The sequence below is a fragment of the Lithobates pipiens genome, unplaced genomic scaffold (genome assembly GCF_037356315.1).
Source record: "Lithobates pipiens isolate NorthernLeopardFrog02 unplaced genomic scaffold, aLitPip1_a1.2 Scaffold_13, whole genome shotgun sequence".
NCBI classification, from domain to species: domain Eukaryota; kingdom Metazoa; phylum Chordata; class Amphibia; order Anura; family Ranidae; genus Lithobates; species Lithobates pipiens.
Genome location: NW_027507718.1, coordinates 8,686,547 through 8,708,942, shown reverse-complemented (window position 1 = coordinate 8,708,942; position 22,396 = coordinate 8,686,547). Strand labels below are relative to the sequence as shown.

The window sequence follows — 22,396 nt, the reverse complement described above, 5'->3', positions numbered from 1 at the left end:
GAATTGAACAGCAGCTTTTATAAATGATTCATAAATATAACCTTTCACATAACAAAGGCCCTCTGGTTATTGGATAGCTGCTATTACTGCATACATGTTCAAAGCATATCAGGAAGTCACAGCTACAGTTAGCCTGTGCACATACCCTGGTCTCAGGCTCCACAATTAGTGCATGTGGGTCTTCTTCTGATACAAGGACACAGGTACTAAATGATGACTTTAGCAGGTTAACAACCAGATCATTTGATAGAACATCCAGCTTCTTCACCTGGTCCCCTGTCACATTGGTGGATCCAGCGATGCCGTACCTAAAAACAAAAATACTCCATGTGAGAACCATCCTTTATGACAACTCCAACTGTAAGTAAGTACAACCCCAATTTCAAAAAGGTTGGGACGCCATTTAAACTCAACATACATTATAAACAGAATGCAATGATTTGAAAATCTCACAAACCCATACATTATTCACAATAAAATATAGAAAACAAAATCAAACTGAGCATGTGCAGAGTGCCCCCTCAGGCTCCGTACTATCAGGAGATGGATTGGGGACTGTGGAAGGGGAGGCTCAGAGAAGACAGGATCAAACAGCCTTTTTACACAATGCAGAGGCTTAGGTTTCACAGTGAGTATAACAAGCATGCTTTAATACAGGGATATGCAATTAGCGGACCTCCAGCTGTTGCAAAACTACAAGTCCCATCATGCTCTGCCTCTGGGTGTCATGTTTGTGGCTGTCAGAGTATTGCTAGGCCTCATGGGACTTGTAGTTCTGCAACAGCTGGAGGTCCGCTAATTACATATGCCTGCAAGTTTAATGCATATACGGACTGATTTTACTTTTGCGAGTTTAGTAACACTTTAACTAATTTGGTTAATAAGGTAAAAACTAAAATTCTCCTTCCATATAAACACCCAATTGTGTGCAAGGGAAATTTATAAAGAAAAAAAAAAAATAATGTATTTTTGCTCGCACACAATGGGATAATTCATCACAACTTCTCCTCATCCACTAAGTAGTGAAAAACTCAAGCCGGCCATAGATGGTTCAAATGTCGGCCAGTTCAGCAGGGACCAGCTGAAATTTGAGCCATGTATGGGCAGGCTGAATGTACCCAAGTTAATTGATTGATCAACTTGGGTACAACCAGCCTGCCGGATTGTACATGCAATTATTGCTAGTGGCTGTTATAATTGATATAATAATCCCTGTGTTCAACTGTAGAACAGAACACTGTGTGTGTTGATGGGGGAATCGAGAGAAATTCTCAGGTAGCAGGCAAGAAAAATCGCTTCACCTATAGCCAGCCTAACTTTCCATACAGAAATGTCACTTAGCTTAATGAATGATAAATCATCTAATCACATGCAAACAAAAATACTGTTTTTTATTATTTAATTTGCACATGATTTGGCAATTTTTGCAAAGTGAATTTTTGCTGCAATTCACTTAGAAAGTAAGAAAGCTCTACTCTTAGTAATTCAACCCAATTAACTCCCAACTGACTAACACTGTTGCTATGGAGAAGACAGTCATTCTCTAGAAAATGTTATGTTGCTGGTTGTAGAGTCTTGTAGGTTTTCAACAGGCTCTCTGATAGAGGCAACATGTGATACTGATATTTAACATATAACTTAGGACCCTTTCAAACTGGGGCGGGAGCGGCGTCGGCGGTAAAACTGCGCTATTTTTAGTGCTGCTTTACCGTCATTTTAGCCGCGGTATTTGCCCGCTACCGGGGCAGTCTTACCCCCTGCTAGCGGTCGAGAAAGGGTTAAAACCACGGCAAAGCGCTGCTGCAGCAGTACTTTGCCGGCAGTATAGCCGCTCTGCCCCATTGATTTCAATTGGCAGGAGCAGTCTATATACTGCTCCTTCACTGCTCCAAAGATGCTGCTAGCAGGACTTTTTTTATCGTCCTGGCAGCGCACCGCTCCAGTGTGAAAGAAAATCCCAAATTGAGTTGTCACCCGAACAGTAACAGAATAGTCTTCCAATGGGGGTACTAGTTCTGGTGATCCTGGTGACAGCCAGGGATTCCCTCTCGTTGAAGGGATTTCCACTCACTTCCTGTTTTGGCTATAGGACAGGAAGTAAAGAGAAGTCTCCCCAATGGGCACAGATGGCAAAAAGCTGACAGGGGTTGAAAACTGTTACACTATCCAAAATGAAAAAATAAATAAAAATAAAGTTTTGCCTAATTTAAAGGAGTTGTCTTGTGTTTTTTTTTAACGTAATGCATTCTAACCTTCTGCGCTGAACCCAATCTTTATAGCCGCTGTCTTGGGTCCTCATTGGATAGATTAAAATCAATCAAATCCAGTGATACGGAAGTGGGGGGGGGGAATTGGGCTGAGCCCCGCTGTCTGTGTCAATGGACGCAGCAGCAGGACTCGGGAGCGCCCCCTGCATGGGTGCCCCCATGCCCGCACTTACAGGCATCATTCAGATATCTTCTTTTAGAGTCGGCGATTCTCTGCACTGTAAGAACAATACTAGCGGCGGTTCAGCCACTTGATTGGTCTTGCATGCAGTGGGAGGGGACTCCCCCCTCTCCTGCCGCCCCTTCTTGTGTTTCTCCCGGCTGGCCCATATGATCGGAGAGCGGGATAAGGAACCAGTTCATGCCAGAAGTTTACCATAGAGAATCTGGCCGGCCAGATGGCCCCCAGACGTCTCTATGATCTTTTGGAGGCCAGGCACGATGTTATGACGTCACGCCAGGCCTCTGTATTTGAAAAAATGCCACCACCTCGGCTGGGAAGCCAGGATTTTTTTTTCAGGTTTCTCAGCCTAGAGGTGAGATGTGGGCACCTATTGACCCCAGATCTCTTTGTAAAGAGTCACTATTCCTATTACAAGGGATGTTTACATTCCTTGTAATAGGAATAAAAGTGATAAACATAGAAAAATAAAAGTAAAATAAACAATATAAAAAAAAGAGAAGAAAATGTAAAGCGCCCCCGTCCCCGCGTGCTGAATCGAATGCATACGTAGGTTGCGCCCACATATGTAAATGGCATTCAAACCACACATGTGAGGTATCGCCGCAAACAAGTAAAAGCAAGAATTCTAGCGTCACCTATGGGGATTTTTAAGTACCGAAGTTTGGAGCCATTCCACGAGTGTGCGCAATTTCAAAGTATAACATGTTAGGTATCTATTTACCCAGCATAACATCATCTTTTACATTATGCAAAAAATTGGGCTAACTTTACTGTTTTGTTTCTTTAATGCATGAAACTGTTTTTTTTTTTCTTAAATAGGTCTGAAAAATGACTGCGCAAATACTGTGCAAGATAAAAAGTTGCAATGGCCACCATTTTATTCCCCAGGGTCTCTGCTAAAAAAAACATATATAATGTTTGGGGGTTCTGAGTAAAATAGAAAAATAAAAGTAAAACAAACAATAAAAAAAAAAAAAAAAAAAAAAAAAAAGGAAAGCGCCCCGTCCCCCGCATGCTGAATCCAATGCAACGTAGGTCGCGCCCACACATTCTAGCAAAAAAATTATGATTTTTACATGTAGGAGCGAAGTGTCAGAATTGGCCTGGGTAGCAAGTGATTAAAGAATATATAAAGACAAAACTTTTTTTCGTTTTGGAGAGTGGAGAGGGATCTATCAGGTTTTTTTTTTATTTTTTTTTTATTACAGGCAATGTCCCTGTTAGGAAGATTCCCCCTCTCTATTGTCCCATTACCACTGAAAGTGAGAATAAAAGAAAATCTCAAATTTTGGGTTCCCCCAGAACAGTAATAGAGGGGAAATCGTCCAATGGGGACACTAGTTCTGGTGACAACCAGTGATTCCCTCACTTTGGAGAGATTTTTTCTGACTGGTTATGGGACAGGAAGTGAAGTAAAATCTCTACAATCTAACTCAGATGGCTAAAAAAAGAAAAAAAAAAGAAAAAAGGGGTTATAATAACCCTCATTTACTCTATCCATGATTTAAAAAAAAATAAAATATAAGATTTTGCCTTTCCAATTAAAATGCATGGACAAATAAAAAATAACTTCTTGCAACTATCATGTTGCAGTGCTGTATGTTAGAAAAACATCCTGCTTTCTGATTTTCTTATGCACCGCCTTGCAAGTCAATAGAACAGGACCTTTCAGCACCACGGCACAACGCATGTGAAAACACAGTGAAACGTGTCACCTTGCACACAGAGCTGTATGTACATTTAAACCTGTACTTTGTCCATAGTAGGAATATGATAAAGGCTTTTACCCAACTGTCCCTGATTTCAAGGGACTGTCCCTGATTTGGAGCAATGTCCCTCCTCATTTGTCCATATATACATATATATATACACATAATATATATATATATATATATATATATATATATATTTTTTTTTTTTGTATATAAAATGCACTTTTTATCTATCAAAAAGTGTTTCTCAGTGCTAAACCTTTCATCCAAATTCTAAATGGCTGCATCCGTAAATTACAAGAGCCAATATAAAGGAATAGTAGATAGAAAAAGCACTTTTGGGTTTAACCAATCATTTTTGTTTGTATAATGCTCCTTTAAGGGGGCGTGGCGGGGTGTGTGTCCTATACCTACATACCTTTGATAATAGGTGTCCCTCATTCCCATCTCAAAAAATTGGGGGTATGGCCTTTAGGCCCCTTTCACACATGCGGACAGTATGTCCGTATTTCATCCATCCGTTTGCGGATGAAATACGGACATCCATTCATCCCTATGGGATAGCGGGTGTCTGCGGATGAACATCCTCAGACACCCGATATCGTCCGTCTCCGCTATTGTCCGATTCTGCAGACGGAGGAAAATCCTATTTTTCTATCCGTCTGCAGAGCGGATCGGATGAACACGGACAGACGGGCCGTGCTCATCCGATCCCCCATAGAGGAGAGCGGAGAGCTGACAGGACGGTCCCTGCACAGTGTGCGGAGACCGCCCTGTCCGCAGCCGGCTCAGCGGGGACAATGGAGCGATCCCCGCTGAGCGAGCGGATCATCACGGGGCGGATCAGAAAGGGGCCTTAGGTGGCACAGTGTGCAATCGAAACTCACGCAACCTGGAAAAAGTTCTAGTACTTCTGGACAAGGAAAAGAGGGGGAGGGGGGAATAAAGGGGAAGTGTGTATAGTTCTATGAAATGTAAACATCTACGCCACAAAGAACGTCAGTGGGGGCATTCAGGGCAGTAATGGCTGTTATGACAAAAACTCCAATAAATCTAACCTCTTATTTTGTCTAGTATGGATCATACTACACTGTACCCAAATTAAATTGTTCGTTTTTTTCACACAAATAGAGCTTTCTTTTGATGGTATTTGATTGCCACTGCATTTTTTATTAAAAAAAATACCGAACCTTTTTGTAAAACGTTAGTTTCTATCAGAAAATTTTGCAAATAAACTGAAAATTTCCTATCAAATACTTACCGTAATTTTCCTTTCCTGATAGACTCCATGGCAGCATATGTGTGGGTTAGCCCCGCCTCCATAACTACCCTATAGGACCCTTCTCCCATAAATCTTTGCTCCGGGCCAAGGGCCGTGTTCAGTAACTAGCCTACTCCAGACATTGGGATGGGACTCCTGCTGCCATGGAGTCTATCAAGAAAGGAAAATTATGCAAAGTATTTGCTAGGAAATTCTCCATGGCAGCATACGTGTGGGAAATAACACGCCATACACACCCGAGTGGGCAAATGCTGAGCACAGAAAAATGTATTTAACACTGTCAACCAACAGTACTTGCAAAGCAAAATGTGGTGGCCACAATATTGACATTTTGGATCCAATTTGGACATTTTCACTTAGGGGTGTACTCACTTTTGTTGCCAGCGGTTTAGACATTAATGGATGTGTGTTGAGTTGTGTGTTGAGGGGACACAAATGTACACTGTTATACAAGCTGTACACTCACTGCTTTACAAAAGTGTAATTTCTTCAGTGTTGTCACATGAAAAGTTAGAAGAAAATATTTACAAAAATGTGATGGGTGTACTTACTTTTGTGAGATACTGTATATCAATACAATGACGGTGTTATCACATGCACGTTCGACAGATCTTCAGAAAACCGACATCTTTTTCTATTAATTTTCTAACCGTGTATGGCCAGCCTTAGCCTCCATTCACACTTGCCGTTTTGGGATCTTGAGCAGAAACACTGCGATTCTGCCCACAATCTCAAAATAAACAAAAAAAGAATCGTAAAACGCAGGTTTAGGTGGCATCCTTTTTTAAACGCGGTGCGGTTTTGCCGCAATTGTCATCTGATTTGTCGTGAGGCAATAATGGCAAATTGCATCATGTGAAGCTTGCCACTCAAAAAAAGGACCAGGAGCTTCTTTTGGACAACAAGCTTCACGAAATGCGATTTGCCGCAATTCCCACGCAACAGTCGCGGCACAAACGCACCGCGTTCTAGATGGCATTGAAAATAATGACACCTGAACCTGCATTTTGCGGTTTTAGTGCATTTTGATATCCAGGGCAGAATCACTGTGATTCTGCCTGAGATCCCAAAACGGCGAGTGTGAATGGAGCCTAAGGCCCGGTTCTCTGATGAGGTGCGGAATTTGCGATTTCTGTGCGTTTCCCACACCACATTAAAATTGCACCCCGTTCATGCAAACAGCTGCAGGTGTGTATATTAAGTTAATGGCACCCCAAAATTGCGTTGCAAAATGTAGTGTGATTTACAGAATCAGATCGCATGGGTGCCACAAAAAAGGTCATGTATTTTGGTGCGTATGCAGTGCAGAATCAGATCGCATGAGTGCGAAAAAAAGGGTCATGTATTTTGGTGCGTATGCAGTGCAGAATCAGATCACATGGGTGCGACAAAAAAAAGGGTCATGTATTTTGGTGAGTATGTGGTGCGATTTTCCCAAATCACATGCTGTTCTTGCACCGCATCAGTGTGAACCAGGCCTAAATGGCAGAAAGCGTTAACATTTAATATATTTAATATCAATTTAAGGCTGCCTATAGGAGGGAAGATACTTTCCCAAGGGTGACAGATGGGAATTGATCTGTGAGTTCTTAAACAAGTCACTGGAATAACAGGACTCGCCATGGTACTAGGCCGGTGTTGTCAGTGGTCCACATGTAGCATTTTAGGGCAGGTACACACCACAATTTCTGCATTCTGCATGTGCAATTTTGCTGCATTTTTTATGCATTTCAGTGTGTTTATGATGCGTTTTTGAAGTGTTACGGGTCATTTTGTTCCCCTCCTTTTTTCTTCATCTCAAATAAGGACATGTGCATTTCACTGCATAACTAATGCGTTTCAGTGCATTTTTGCTGCATTCCACATACGTTCTATAGAGAAAAATTGCAGCTTGTTCTACTTTTGTCAACTACACTGGAACGCACTGTACTGGTGTAAACTAGGGCCATTTGAATCCATGTTAAAAAGCGTCCATGCGTTCATGATGCAGAATAAAAATGCACTGGACTGCATCTGGTGTGAACCAGCCTTTTCATGCCTAACACAGTGGGATGCAGTTGCCAGTAGTTGGATGCATTTTGGACTGCATTCAAACTGCATAGACAGCCCAAAATCAAGGTAATCCTATGGGCATAGTTCACATTACCGCAGTGCAGTAAAAAAAAAAAAAAAAAAAGTTGAGCATTCTGCATTTTTCCGCACAGCAAACACGCAAAAAAAGGCACGCAAATGCACTGCAATGCTTCACAGTGCACACAGAAGCCCAGGGAAAGAAAGAAGGATGTGACCTCACAGGACAAATGCAGATAGAAAAACGCACAGCAATGTAAAACGCACATCATATGCATGTATCTGTGCAAGGAAAAAACGTAGATATGCAGTTTCTAGTGTGAATGGGTCCTTAATTCCCTCTTCTACATCCAAAGACAGAATTGATCTGCTTATATGGGGATTTTTCCATTCTAGAAATAATGAAATTATTTTAGTGTAATATAAATTCCTCTACCATTCACAGGCTCTTGATATCACCCCCTACAGAAGGTATAAGTGGCCTGATAGTAAGCAAAGCTCGGTTTAGTGCCATTGCTTGTACATGGTCATCACGGCAGCAGCAGCTTCCGTTTCCTCCCTCCTCCTCGGTGGCCTATCGGGAGTCTTCTATTTTCGGCCAATTGATCTGTCTCTGATTGTCAGGATGGAGGATCAATGTTATAACACCTGGGTGGGCTCATGGCGCAATGCTCTGCACCATGAGCCCATCCTATTCTGAAGCCCATTAGAGCCTATGTCTCTAATCAGGTGTTAAAAAAAAAAAAACCTGATTAGAGCCGCTGTAATTCAGGCGCCCGGCGTCCTGAAAGGGGCTGGATGTATGAATTGGGGATAGCTGCCCGTTATGCATGAATCTATCCATTATACATATAGGGGGTGGCGTGGATAGAGGGGGCGGCGCCCCTAATGGATGCACTGCCACTGGCCCTCAAGTTGCATGAAGTTCGGGCCAACATAGTGCATGAACTTTGAAGTTGCACATATATGAATGGTTATCATTGAAAAACATGAGGAACAACTTTTTTATGCGACCTAGGTGTCCAAAGTTGCATGACAAGTCGCACAAGTGTGGATGGAGGCTAGTGTTCTGCCAGGTTCAAAATCCATTCACGTGCAGTGCATTTTCTTGCTGTTTATCATACAACGCTGAGCTCAGCCACGGCTGCAACAGAGGGAAAAAACAAAAAACAAAACACATATATGCAAATGTTCTGAACCCAGCAGCGCGCTCATTGCTGCAGTGCCATATGTATGGCACATCCTGGCATTTAGGCTGGATAGGGAAATTCACTCATATTACAAGTTTTTTTTATCGCAGGCTTGGGAGAAGCCATCCATGGCGTGGCATTTAGAAAACTTTTTTTTAAAGCTGTACAGTGATTTTTAAACTTGAATGCATAGGAAGTTTGTATTGGAAAGTGGTGGTAAACCCGTACATGCGTGAAGTGACTGGTCTCAGGTGATACACAGAGATGAAACAAACCCTCCTACATAAGTTGTACCTGTTTATCTGTATATACTCTTCTCTACATCCATTCAAAGTCCAGAATTTATAACGTTTTGAGTAAAAAAAAAAGGGGGTGGAGAGCTGAAGTTACACTCAGTGAAGAGAGCTCTGAGAGCTAATTGGAAGGAAGAGACACCCCCCCCCCCCCCACACACACACACACACACACACACACACACACAGGAACAGAACTGAGGTTGTCAAACAACTGGAGATACCTCCCCTGTCACCTTTTTTCTCTAGGCATCAAGAAAACTTGTCAGAAGTTACTAGTGCTGATAGAAGAGAAATGAAGCAGCAGACAAAAATGACACCAGTTCTCCTAACTGAGACAAATACACACTATAGAGGGATATGCTTTGTTCATATTTCATGCCTGAGCTTTGCAACCACTTTAAAGAGGAAGTAAACTCTGATGGGTTTACTTCCTCTTTCATTCCCTGCAAAGGCAAAGCATAATGGACTACTATGCATCGCATAGTAGCCCATTATGTGTCACTTACCTGACACAGGAGCCAGCGATGTCACCGCTGTCCCCTGTAGTCCGGCGCATCCATCTTTTCGGTGGGGTCTCGCAGCTCCGCCGCTGTCATTCGGCGGAGCCGCGATGACGTCACTCCCGCGCATGCCCACGGAAGCTGACACGCGCGGCAGCTCCGTTGTTGGAAATGCCGCGCTCAGTGCGCCGCTGTCTACAGCGCATGCGCCGTAGACAGCGGTGCCTGTCTTCGGGCAAATATCTCCTAAACCATATAGGTTTAGGAGATATTTCTTGGACCTACAGGTAAGCCTTAATCTAGGCTTACCTGTAGGTCAAAGTGGTTTGTGAGGCCGCGTACACACGCGGGGACTGTTCGCCCAACTTTGTCCGTCAAACAGTTTCGGCAAACAGTCCGCTCAAAATTAGCATGGACGGACATGGCCACACACGACGAACGAACAGTTTGCTGAAACCGTGCGCGATGACGTGAACGGCACGTACGACGGGACGAAAAATACGACGTCCTATACACTGCATTATAACTTTCGGCGTGTAAATCCTTTCTGAGCATGCGCGGAACTTAGTTTGACGAACAAGCCTACACACGGGCGGACTGTTCGCTCAAACAAGGTTTCAGCGGACAGTTTTACGGAATTTCCGAAAAACCTTGTTCGTCAAACTGTCCGCTGAAACTGTCCGCTGAAAGCCCACACACGAGCGGACTGTCCGCCCAAACACTGTTTGGGCGAACAGTCCGCGCGTGTGTACGCGGCCTAAGGGTTTACAACCACTTTAAATGAATTATGTTTAGAGGTCGACCGATATGGGTTTTTCTCTGGCCAATGCCGATTTTTAGAAATTGCAGCAGCCGATGGCCGGTATATGATGCCGATATGTTAGGCTGATTTTTTATTTTTTTTTCCCCCCCTTCATCTCATAAAATCGAACAGTCAGACACCTTTCCCACTGCAGCGTTTTTCAGGCGCTTTTGGGCTAAAAATAGCGCCTGTAAAGTGCCTGCAAAACCCCTGCAGTCTGTGTGACAACCCGAGTGCTTTCACACTGAGGCAATATGCTGGCAGGATGTTCAAAAAAAGTCCTGCAAGCAGCATCTTTGGAGTGGTGTATACCGCTCCTCCACCACTCCTGCCCATTGATATGAATGGGCACCGCAGCCGAAGAGCCTGCAATGCGATTTGGCAGCCGCGCTTCATGCCGCTAGCTGGATTATAAGTGCCCGGCTAGCAGCTGAATAGCACTGCTAAAACTAGCAGTGTTTTACCATCAATGCCTGCCCGCTCCAGTGTGAAAGCAGCCTTAAAGTGGAGGGCCACCCTGAAAAAAAAAATATTAAAAATGAAAAAAAAAAAAAAATATATTTTTTTTTTACTTACCAGAAATGCCTGTTGCTAGGCACATAATCCTAATCTTCCTCTTCCTCCTCCGCGGAGATCTTCTGGTCTTCTCTCCTCGTCGCGTTGTCTTCTGGGTAATGGGTCGCGCTGTGTTCTGGGAACTGTGTGTTCCAGAACACAGCGCGTCCCATTCGACTCGCCAATGCGCAGTAGGAAACGGGCAGTGAAGCCGTAAGGCTCCACTGCCTGTTTCCCTCAGAAGGAATGGCGGCGCCAGGACCCGTGAGCCGAGGGACAGGTCGGCCTCAGGCGGCCGACATCGCGGGCGCCCTGGACAGGTAAGTGTGCTTATTAAGTCAGCAGCTGCAGTGTTTGCAGCTGCTGACTTTTTTTTTTTTTAAACGGCCCTCCTCTTTAACCACTTGCCGACCGCCTCACGCCGATGAACGTCATCAGAATGGCACGGGCAGGCATAAGCACATATATGTACGTCCTTTGCCTCCCGCGGGTCGGGGGCCCGATCGGGCCCCCGCCCGGTGCCTGCGGCGGTCGGTTTTCGTTCGGGAGCGATCCCGGACGAGGGGACGGCCATTCATTCATGGCCACCCCCTCGCGATCGCTCCCGACGAATGGAAATCCCCGGTGACATCACTTCCTCTCCTGTAATGTAAACACAGGAGAGGAAGTGATGTATTCTCTCCTCCGTGTCGGTATTTTTCGTTCCGACACGGAGGAGAGCGGATCAGTGAGTTGCACCAACACATCCCACACACAGTAGAACATGCCAGGCACACTCACACCCCCCCTTTACCCCCCGATCACCCCCCCAATTACCCCTGCCCCCCAGTCACAGTGACACCAATGTCATTTTTTTTTTTTTTTTTTTTTTTTTTGCATTGGTGTCATTTGTGACTGTAATAACTGTTAGGGCAGTTAGGGTTAGCCCCCTTTAGTTCTAATGTACCCCCCTAACCCCCCCAATAAAGGTTTAACCCCGTGATCACCCCCCGTCGCCAGTGTCACTAAGGCTGGGTTCACATTGCAGCGGTTTATGAGAACGAATGTGATTCGCACCGCACTGCAGTGCAAATCACATCCGATCTCTGTGCGATTCGAGTTCAGCCATTCGCCGCACCCGCCGCACCCGCCACACCCGCCGCACCCGCCGCAAATTCGCACGGGACCCTTTTTTTGGCCCGCAGCAGAATCGGATCGCATGGGTGTTCACACCATGCGATCCGAGTTTGCAGATCGCACTGCGATATGCGAACTGATCTGGGGGTGTCAGTAACATTTCACTGACACTCCCAGCAGTTCGCATAGGGCAGTGTGAACTGCCGCCGGGAGGCATGCGATGCGGGAACCCGCCGCGGATTCGCGGCGTTTCCGCATCGCTCCAGTGTGAACCCAGCCTAATAAGCGATCATTTTTCTGATCGCCGTATTAGTGTCACAGGTGACGCTAGTTAGGCAGGTAGGTATTTAGGTTCGCCGCAGCTTTTTATAGCGCTAGGGACCCCCATATACTACCGCATAAAGCCCCCTGATTGCCCCCTAGTTAACCCTTTCACCAGTGATCACCATATAACTGTTACAGGTGACGCTGGTTGGTTAGTTATTTTTTTATAGTTTCAGGGCACCCGCCATTTATTACCTAGTCTCACTAGTGTACCCCTAAATTTAGGGGTGTCTACTTTCTAAAATGGGGTCATTTGGGGGGGGGGGGTTTGTGCCATCTTGGCATTTTATGGCCTTCAAAACTGTAACGCCCTTAGAAAGCCTGAAGGCGGTGCTTGGTTTTTGGGGCCCCGTACGCGGCTAGGCTCCCAAAAAGTCCCACATATGTGGTATCCCCGTACTCAGGAGAAGCAGCAGAATTTATTTTGGGGTGTCATTTCACATATGCCCATGGCATGCGTGAGCAATATATCATTTAGTGACAACTTTGTGAAAAAAAAAAAAAGTTTGTAATTTTCCCGCAACTTGTGGCAAAATATAAAATATTCCATGGACTCAACATGCCTCTCAGCAAATAGCTTGGGGTGTCTACTTTCTAAAATGGGGTCATTTGTGGGGGTTTTGTGCCATCTTGGCATTTTATGGCCTTCAAAACTGTAATAGGTAGTGAGAAGTGAACTCAAAAAATTACGCCCTTAGAAAGCCTGAAGGCGGTGCTTGGTTTTCGGGGCCCCGTACGCGGCTAGGCTCCCAAAAAGTCCCACATATGTGGTATCCCCGTACTCAGGAGAAGCAGCAGAATTTATTTTGGGGTGTCATTTCACATATGCCCATGGCATGCATGAGCAATATATCATTTAGTGACAACTTTGTGAAAAAAAAAAAAAAAAAAAAAAAGTTTGTAATTTTCCCGCAACTTGTGGCAAAATATAAAATATTCCATGGACTCAACATGCCTCTCAGCAAATAGCTTGGGGTGTCTACTTTCTAAAATGGGGTCATTTGTGGGGGTTTTGTGCCATCTTGGCATTTTATGGCCTTCAAAACTGTAATAGGTAGTGAGGCGTGAAATCAAAAATTGACGCCCTTAGAAAGCCTGAAGGCGGTGCTTGGTTTTCGGGGCCCTGTACGCGGCTAGGCTCCCAAAAAGTCCCACATATGTGGTATCCCCGTACTCAGGAGAAGCAGCAGAATTTATTTTGGGGTGTCATTTCACATACGCCCATAGCATGTGTGAGCAATATATCATTTAGTGACAACTTTGTGTAAAAAAAAAAAAAAAATTTTTTTTTTGTCATTATTCAATCGCTTGAGGCAAAAAAATAAAATATTCAATGGGCTCAACATGCCTCTTATCAATTTCCTTAGGGGGTCTACTTTCCAAAATGGGGTCATTTGGGGGGGTTTTGTACTGCCCTGTCATTTTAGCACCTCAAGAAATGAGATAGGCAGTCGTAAACTAAAAGCTGCGTAAATTCCAGAAAACGTACCTTAGTTTGTAGATGTGACAACTTTTGCGCAAACCAATAAATATACAATTATTGACTTTTTTTTTACCAAAGACATGTGGCTGAATACATTTTGTCCTAAATGTATGACTAAAATTGAGTTTATTGGATTTTTCTAATAACAAAAAGTAGAAAATATCATTTTTTTTCAAAATTTGCGGTCTTTTTACGTTTATATCGCAAAAAATAAAAATCGCAGAGGCAATCAAATACCATCAAAAGAAAGCTCTATTTGTGGGAAGAAAAGGACGCAAATTTTGTTTGGGTACAACATTGCATGACCGCGCAATTACCAGTTAAAGCAGCGCAGTGCCAAAGTGTAAAAAGACCTCTGGTCATTTACCAGCAAAATGGTCCGGTCTGAAAGTGGTTAAGTAATAAGTGATACAGTAAATGTATTACATTTAAACATTTATTAAACAAAACAAACCTCCAATCAGTTCACTTGTATGTATAATTTAGAATATATATATATATATATTTCACAAAAACAGTCTTCAGGCAACTTGCATTCAGCTGGACTGGGACAAAAATGTGGCCCTGGACTTCATACAGACCAGCCCAGGGCACAACACATCAGGGTACGGTACATCAGGGCACAGCACACCAGGGTACAGGGTACATCAGGACATAGGACATCAGGGCATATCAGGGCATGGGGCACATCAGGCCACATGGCACATAGCACATCAGGGTACATGGCATTGGCACATCAGGGCACATCAGGGGATCTTACTAGCCAGCATGCGGAGTAGTGCAGGAAGCATTTGTATGTAGTAAGTTTTCTCTCGTGTCACGTAGCGCTGCCCCGGCGGCCCCTCCTCTCTTCTTGTCTATCCCAGATGATGTCACAAGCCAATGGGGATAGACGAGAAGAGAGGAGGGGCCACCGGGGAGCGAGCAGCGCTGCGTGACAGGAGAGAAAACTTACTACAAACAGATGCTTCCTGCGCAACTCTGCATGCATCTCGATCTACCCATCAGGTGCCAGCTGTCAGCGGTTGACGGGTAGACCGCAGATGCGGCTGAAACTGGCCCACACTGGCCATCGGCCCACCGGGAATCTCCCGGTAGTCCCGATGGTCAGTCCATCCCTGCTTACAGAAGTCATTTGCAAGTCGCGCTGAAGATAAAATCGGCACAATCGGCCGATGCCGATTAATTAAAAACCGCCAAATATCGGCTGATATATCGGTCGACCTCCAATTATGTTTACTGAAGTTTGTTGCACAAAAGCATTTAGTAATACCTGTTCCACAACTGTATACTGTGTTGCACCACAGCCACCCTTCTACATGAAGTAAGATCAGATGGGGCAATGACGGAGGTCATAGGATTCTCACTAGATATGGAATGAATTACAACAGACCCCCAACCTACCAAAACCTCTTATTCTTAGAAACAGACGATTCATAAGGACCAACAAGCAGTGTATTGTACAGAAGGACGTGCAACAAAAACGCATTTCTGAATTGTCAATGCTCTGCAACAAATGACATTTGCAGTCACACCCCATTCAATGGCTTATGTATTCATTTCCAAATACTACATGTCTGCAGATAGTAAGTAACATGTCCTGGCACACCTGCATATGCTTTGGCTGGGTGTCCAATCAGGCTGCTGTTAAAAATCACAGGGCTCCGAACAGTACCTGACAGATCAAACCCCCCCCCCCCCCCCCCCTTAGAAAATGGCACATTATATTTTTGCTAAAATGTCACAGTTGCAATGATATGCTTTGCAGCCATGGCAGACATTATACCCTCATCGATCAAGACCTATTCAATTGAATAGCAGTGCAGGGTGAGGAGGCATATTGCTGTCAACTGCTCTCTGAAGAGTGATCCAAATGCTGCCTGCTCTTCAGAGAGCAAAGCATGTTTGAACAAGTCCTTTTCCATTTTATTTTTTTACATTTTGTTTTAGAATGTTATTTTATTTTTGTACATTTTTTTAACTGCCCTTTAGGGGAGCCATTGGTGAAACATAAGAGGTCTAAACAGATCCCTGATGTCTCACAGAGAAAGGGCCTTGGGACATAGATTCATCAGGTCCTTTCTCTGCAGCCTCAACTGCACTGGGCAGTGAATGAATGGGAAGTGTTCTGTGCTGAGCGACTTCCTGTTCACACACAAACTGAACCATAGTACACATTGTTTACTATGCTTTGGTGATGAATAGACACAGGAACGATCACTCACTGTGTTCATTCAAGAAAGGAAGGGGCCAGTAAATATAACATATCTACTGTTCCCCATGCTCTCTATCCTGAAACCGATCCCCTCTTGATGGAGGGGGAGGAGAGGAGGGAATGTAGCAGCACTGTGAGGCAAAGGGGCACACAGGGGGGCCCCCAATAACAGGTAGAAGGGGGTGCAGATCCAAGGATCAATCCGCCTGCAGCACAGCCAGAGATGCACTGCAGGGAGATCAACAAGTGTCAGCAATAAGGCAGTACAGCCAGCTCTACTGCTCAGCCTTTTTTGTGGCCCTGTGTCCAATAGTCCACATTGTCTGACATGTCAGCTGGGCACTCTGACAAGTAACATTAATGGAAAAGGTTTTCCATAAAACTCTATCCAATGCTTCCTTCTTTTCAGATAGAAGGGCTAGATCCTCTGTCAGGTTTTTGTTGCCGTCTCTGTTCCATGTGGCCTTTGCTATGATGTGAAACTACTGTATTGGAACCGGAGTACCCCAATATACTCTCTGCAAACCCACCAAGACCACTGCAGCCCACCCAGTTTTTTGCACCCCCATCCAAAGGATAACTTTTCCCACAAATAGCGAACTTTATGGCGAGGTTAAAGACTGTAATAATACCTCCTGCCTCAACAAAATATATTTTTGTTCCTTGACAATCTACTATACTGCCTGCAAACCTATCAACACTTTTCCAGAGCAACCTCCAAAAGGTGGCCACATTCCTTCAAATCATATTCAAAACCACAAAAATGCATCCAAACTACCTGCCACTACCCCAGACACCCATAAATATCTCCCAATTATAAAACATCAAATAAAGAAAAGTATACAGATGGTACTATACAGAAAAGCAAAGTATTTAAATAAATAGGTAATAGTAATGTCATAAGTTTCAATTGGTTGCAGCTAATGTTCATGAGTTATATCCATGTGATAGTTGATAGCATTGTGATAAAAGGGGTTAAAGGGAAACTAAAATGGTTTTAGATCAATTTTATTTACGTCTTTTATTTCTTTTTTTCTATTTATATACAATTTTCATTTTGAAAAAAAAGTGGCGCGCCCATGGCATGCTGAGAGCGTTATGGGTTCTCTAATAGGGGAGCACAGCAGAAGCTATTTTCAGTCTGTTCAGGCAGGAAGGAGAGAGGATGGGTTTCTCCTCTGATCTTTCTGTTGTATGTATCTTGAGCTATTGAGCTCTATAAACAGCATATTTTTAGAAAAGCAAACAAGATCTATCTGCTAGTTTAAAGCTGACCAAAAACATTGGTATTCCCTATAGGACTTGGCTCCTCTTGGGGATGATGCTACTTAGGTAAACTGGAAAGCTATTGGCAGATTTACATGTATTATTGTGTAAGGTATAAGAAATAGTTCTGCTGGGTGGAAGGCGTGTGCTTAATGTTAAAAATGGTCATGAATTTTCATATCTCCTATGAGAAATGGTTTTCGCTTTGGGGTGATGGTACTCATATAAACTGAAGGGTCTGATGAGGATGCATAGCTTGGAAGGGCAGTAGGCACTTTTGCAGTTACTCCCACATTTTCCTCCATAAGGTCTGGCTGGCTTATTCATTTCTATTGCCAATCTGTACTCCAAGGGACCACTGGAAGCCACAATAAGTACAGCCACGGCCAAAAGCTTTGAGAATGTCACAAATATTAATTTTAAAGTCTGCTGCCTCAGTTTTAATGATGGCAATTTGCATATACTAGAGTGTAAGCTCTAACGAGCAGGGCCCTCTGATCCCTCCTGTATTGATTTGTATTGTAAGTGTACTGTCTGCCCTCATATTGTAAAGCGCTGCGCAAACTGTTGGCACTATATAAATCCTGAATAATAATAATAATATACTCCAGAATGTTATGAAGAGTGATCAGATGAATTGCAATTAATTGGAAAGTCCCTCTTTGCCATGAAAATGAACTTAATCCCATAAAAAACTATTTTCACTGCTTGTGAAGAAGGCTTCAGGACGCCCAATAAAGTCCAGCAAGTGCCAAGAACGTCTCCTACTGTTGATTCAGCTGCGGGATCAGGGCACCACCAGTGCAGAGCATGCTCGGGAAGGTTTGAGTACATCTACATGCATAGTGAGGCGAAGACTTTTGGAAGATGGCCTGGCGTTAAGAAGGGCAGCAAAGATGCTACTTCTCTGCAGGAAAGACATAAGGACAGAGTGATATTCTGCAAAAAGGTACAGCGATTGGACTGCTGAGGACTGGGGTAAAGTTATTTTCCTCTGATGAATCCCCTTTCCGATTGTTTAGGGCATCTGGAAAAAACCTTGTCCAGAGAAGAAAAGGCGAGCCCTACCATCAGTCCTGTGGCATGCCAACACTAAAGCACCCTGTGTGGGGTTGTTTCTCAGCCAAGCTCACTCACAATTTTGTCTAAGAACACAGCCATGAATAAAGAATGGTACAAAAACATCCTCCGAGAGCAACTTCTTCCAACCATCCAAGAACAGTTTGGGGAGGAACAATACCTTTTCCAGCATGATGGAGCACCTTGCCATGAGGCAAAAGTGATAACTAAGTGGCTTGGGGAACAAAACATCGTAATTTTGGGTCCACGGCCAGGAAACTCCCCAGACCTTACTCCCATTGAGAACTTGTGGTCAATCCTCAAGAGGCGGGTGAACAAGAAAACCCCACAAATTCTGACAAACTACAAGCACTGATTGTGCTAGAATGGGCTGCCATCAGTCAGGATGTGGACCAGAAGTTGATTGACAGCATGCCAGGGTGAATTGCAGGTCTTGAAAAAAGAAGGGTCAACACTGCAAATAGTGACTCTTTGCAAAAATGTAATGTAATTGTCAATAAAAGCCTTTGACACTTATGAGATAAAGGGCTTTGGGGGCCTGGTGCCCAGGCTGGGGACCAGGCCTCCAAAACCCTTTATCTCATCAAGTCTTGGATGATGGTACAACCCTTGTTTTAACACTTATACCCATTGATATCGTTTTGCAGTGGCCACCCATATTTTTCCTTTGACACTTATGAAATGCGTGTAATTATACTTCAGTATACCATAGTAACATCTGATAAAAAGACCTAAAAACACTGAAGCAGCAGACTTTGTGAAAATTAATACTTTTGTCCTTCTCAAAAACGTTTGCCCATGACTGTAGTGCTGTAGCGCTCATTAGTCATTACATAAAACCAGAACATTTCCAGAAGACATCCTGCCCGGTCCCTTTAAAGTACTGTCACATTGTTATCTCAGCCCACAGGCATATTGGCTTCTAAGGTGGGAGACAGCTTTGTGATGAAGGGGTTAACAGACAACAGTGTAGGGGATTGGTTGCTCATGTGAAAGGTTAATATACCCGGAGGCTGGTACACTGCTGCTAACAGGAAGAGGGTTAGGATAAACAAGCACAGGAGAACTGCTGATTGTCATACAGTATATGGCTAAAACTTGTCAAACCACCAGTGATTACAGGGTTAACAGGACTCTGGGAAGCCTCTGGTTATATAAGGAGTGAATATGCCTGGGCACCACAGAGATAAAGGAGTTGCTTTTATGCAGGCACCAGAGAGCTGCTAGTAATGAAAGAGTTAGGTAGAACTCTTCAGAACCGAGCTGTCCTCTAATGTTTTTTCCAAGCCATGGTCATTGTGTGACATCTAGAATTACTCTATGGGTGCCCAGATGTCCTATAAGTGACATTATTCACCTAGAGAGGTGTACAGATGACCTATACGTAAAAATGCCCACCTTAAGGGTTGCACAAATGATGTGTAGGTGACAATAAGCACAAATAGGGATGTACGGATGCCCTATAGTTGGCAATATTCACTTACAGGGATGCACAGATGCTCTATAGAGAACATCGTCCACCTGTAGGGGTGCACAGATGCCTTATAGGTGACAATAAGCACCAATATGGATGCACAAATGACCTTTGGGTGCCAATGACCAACTGTAGGGATGCCTTATTGTTGACAATAATTACTTAAAGGGATACACAGATGCTCTATTAGGTAACAATACCCACCTGTAGGGTGCACAGGTGCCTTATAGGTGACAATGCTCAGCCACCTATAAGAGTGCACAGATGCCCTATAGGTGACAATACCCACCTAGAGAGATTCATAGAATCCCTATAGGTGGCAATATTCACCTATAGGGATACCCAATCGGTGACAATCAGCCCCATATGGAATGCACAAATGCTCAATGACAACTTATAGCAGAGATGGCGAACCTAGGCATCCCAGATGTTTTGGAACTACATTTCCCATGATGCTCCACTACACTGAAGAGTGCATGAGCATCAATGGAAATGTAGTTCCAAAACATCTGGGGTGCCAAGGTTCACCATCACTGGCCTATAGGGATTCAAAATGCCCTATAGGTGACAATACTCACCAATAAGGACACATGGATGCCCTATTGGCAATAATGCCCATCTACAGGTATGTACATATCCCCTATAGGTGACAATACTTATCTCTAGGGTAGCACAGATGCCCTACAGGTGACAATCCTCACCAATAGGGGTATACAGATGCCCTACAGGTGACAATACTCAATCAGGGTGCACAGAAGCCCTAGGGGTGTTAATATCTACTTCTAAAAATGCACAGGTGCCCTATAGGTGACCATACCCACCTACAGGCATGCATAGATGACCATACTCACCTGTAGAGATGCCAGATGATATACAAGTGCCAATACTCACCAAAAGGGGAGCACCGACACCCTACAGGTGACACTACTCACTTAGAGGTATGCACAGTTGTCCTATAGGTGACGCTTCAAGAGATGCAAAGTTGCATCTTACGCGGTGTTCCGCCCCAAAAAACATTATTCAAAGCCAGCAGCTACACATACTGCAGCCGCTGGCTTTTAACAATAGGACACTTTGCGTCCTGGAGTCCCATGATGTCAGCACCGCAGCCAATGTTTCCATCAGCTGTCGGGTGCTGCCGCCGCCATTATGGGTAAGGTGACAACATTCACAAATATAGATGCACAGTTGTCCTACATGTGACAATTCCCACTAAGAGGGATGCACAGATGTCCTGTAAGTGACAGTACCCACCTAAAAGGATGCACAGATGTCCTGTAAGTGACAGTGCCCACCTAAAAAGGGTGCACAGATGTCCTGTGACAGTACCCACCTAAAAAGGGTGCACAGATGTCCTGCAAGTGACAGTACCCACCTATATAGGATGCACAGATGCCCTGTAAGTGACAGTCCCCATCTATATAGGATGCACAGATGTCCTGTAAGTGACAGTACCCACCTGTATGGAATGCACAGATGTCCTACAGGTTGCAATAACTACTTGGAGGGGTGCACGGATGTTCTATAGGTGGCAATGCCCACCTATAGGGACGCACAGTGATGGCACAGGGTGACAATACTCACAGGTTGGCCAGGCCAGCTTTGCGCACAGCAGAAGAGATGGCTTTGATGGCAGTGCAGAGGGAATTGAGGAGCTGGGTCATCTCTCCCGTCCCTTTGGCTTTGATGCCCTCCTCCATGATGAATCGGGTCATGGTGATGACATTGGTGTCAAAGGGTGCTTGGTCCGTCATGGTGGAAGGAGCGGTGAGTGCACACAGAGGAGACAGGTAAGTGAATGGCCAGGTCAGCACAGATTCCGGACAGTGACACTCTTATAAGAGGAGACACTCCCCCCTCCCACATGGTACAGTCACTGGAGGGGAAGGGATGTGGGTGTGGCACTGACAAACTCTCAGCCAATCACTGCTCACAAACGCCAAACTTTTCACTTTCTTCTGCTGATTTGTACAGTTCAGCCCAAAGGGTGGAAGAGGAAATGTTGGTGTAATGTTGTGCTTCCCATCCCCCTCATCTAACTCTGCCCAGGAGACTAAAGTCCTCTGATGAGGCAAACAGGAACAGTGAAAGGAGCTTTCTTCACTCCACACATCTGGATTGCTTGTGCAAGGCTTATCTTCTCACTGATTATACCAATACTTATACAGCATGGATGATAATCCATCCATAGAGGTCTACACTGGTCAGCCTTTGTGCAATCAATACAGGGCACCCCATGCACCCCTGCTCTGCAAGGGTTCAGTCTTGGGGTGTAGGGATAAAGTAATACATACCCCTTCATTGGTCCTGGCAGGCTTCATCCATCCATGTGATTGGTCTTGTGCTGCCAGCCTTCTAAGGTCCTCCAGGCTGCAGTCACATGCCCGCCTCCTCTGCATACAAGGAAGGGTTAATGGCCCTGCACTGTATGTGGTGACACCAAGGTTCCATTCCTAGTCAGGGGTTTTGGGTGTCCAAGAACAACGCAGGGACCAAGGGGCGAAATGAGTCGCAGGGGCCACACTGCAAGGGTAGATTCTATTCAGCTTTAAAACTAAAGTCCCCTCTTGTAGTGGGGCT

At 44.5% G+C, this 22,396-nt stretch overlaps 1 protein-coding gene across 1 annotated transcript in view; it reads right to left on the bottom strand.

The window, feature by feature from the left end:
- LOC143973922 (fructose-1,6-bisphosphatase 1-like) overlaps positions 1–21,649 on the bottom strand; it is a 35,494-nt gene extending 13,845 nt beyond the window's left edge. Inside the window, exons 1-2 of the mRNA XM_077474819.1 lie at positions 21,401–21,649; positions 146–308 (exon numbers count right to left, since the gene is read on the bottom strand). Of these exons, the coding sequence (XP_077330945.1) occupies positions 146–308; positions 21,401–21,570 (333 nt within the window). The 5' untranslated portion in view covers positions 21,571–21,649. The remainder of the gene's footprint in view (positions 1–145; positions 309–21,400) is intronic.
- Positions 21,650–22,396: the final 747 nt, after the last annotated feature.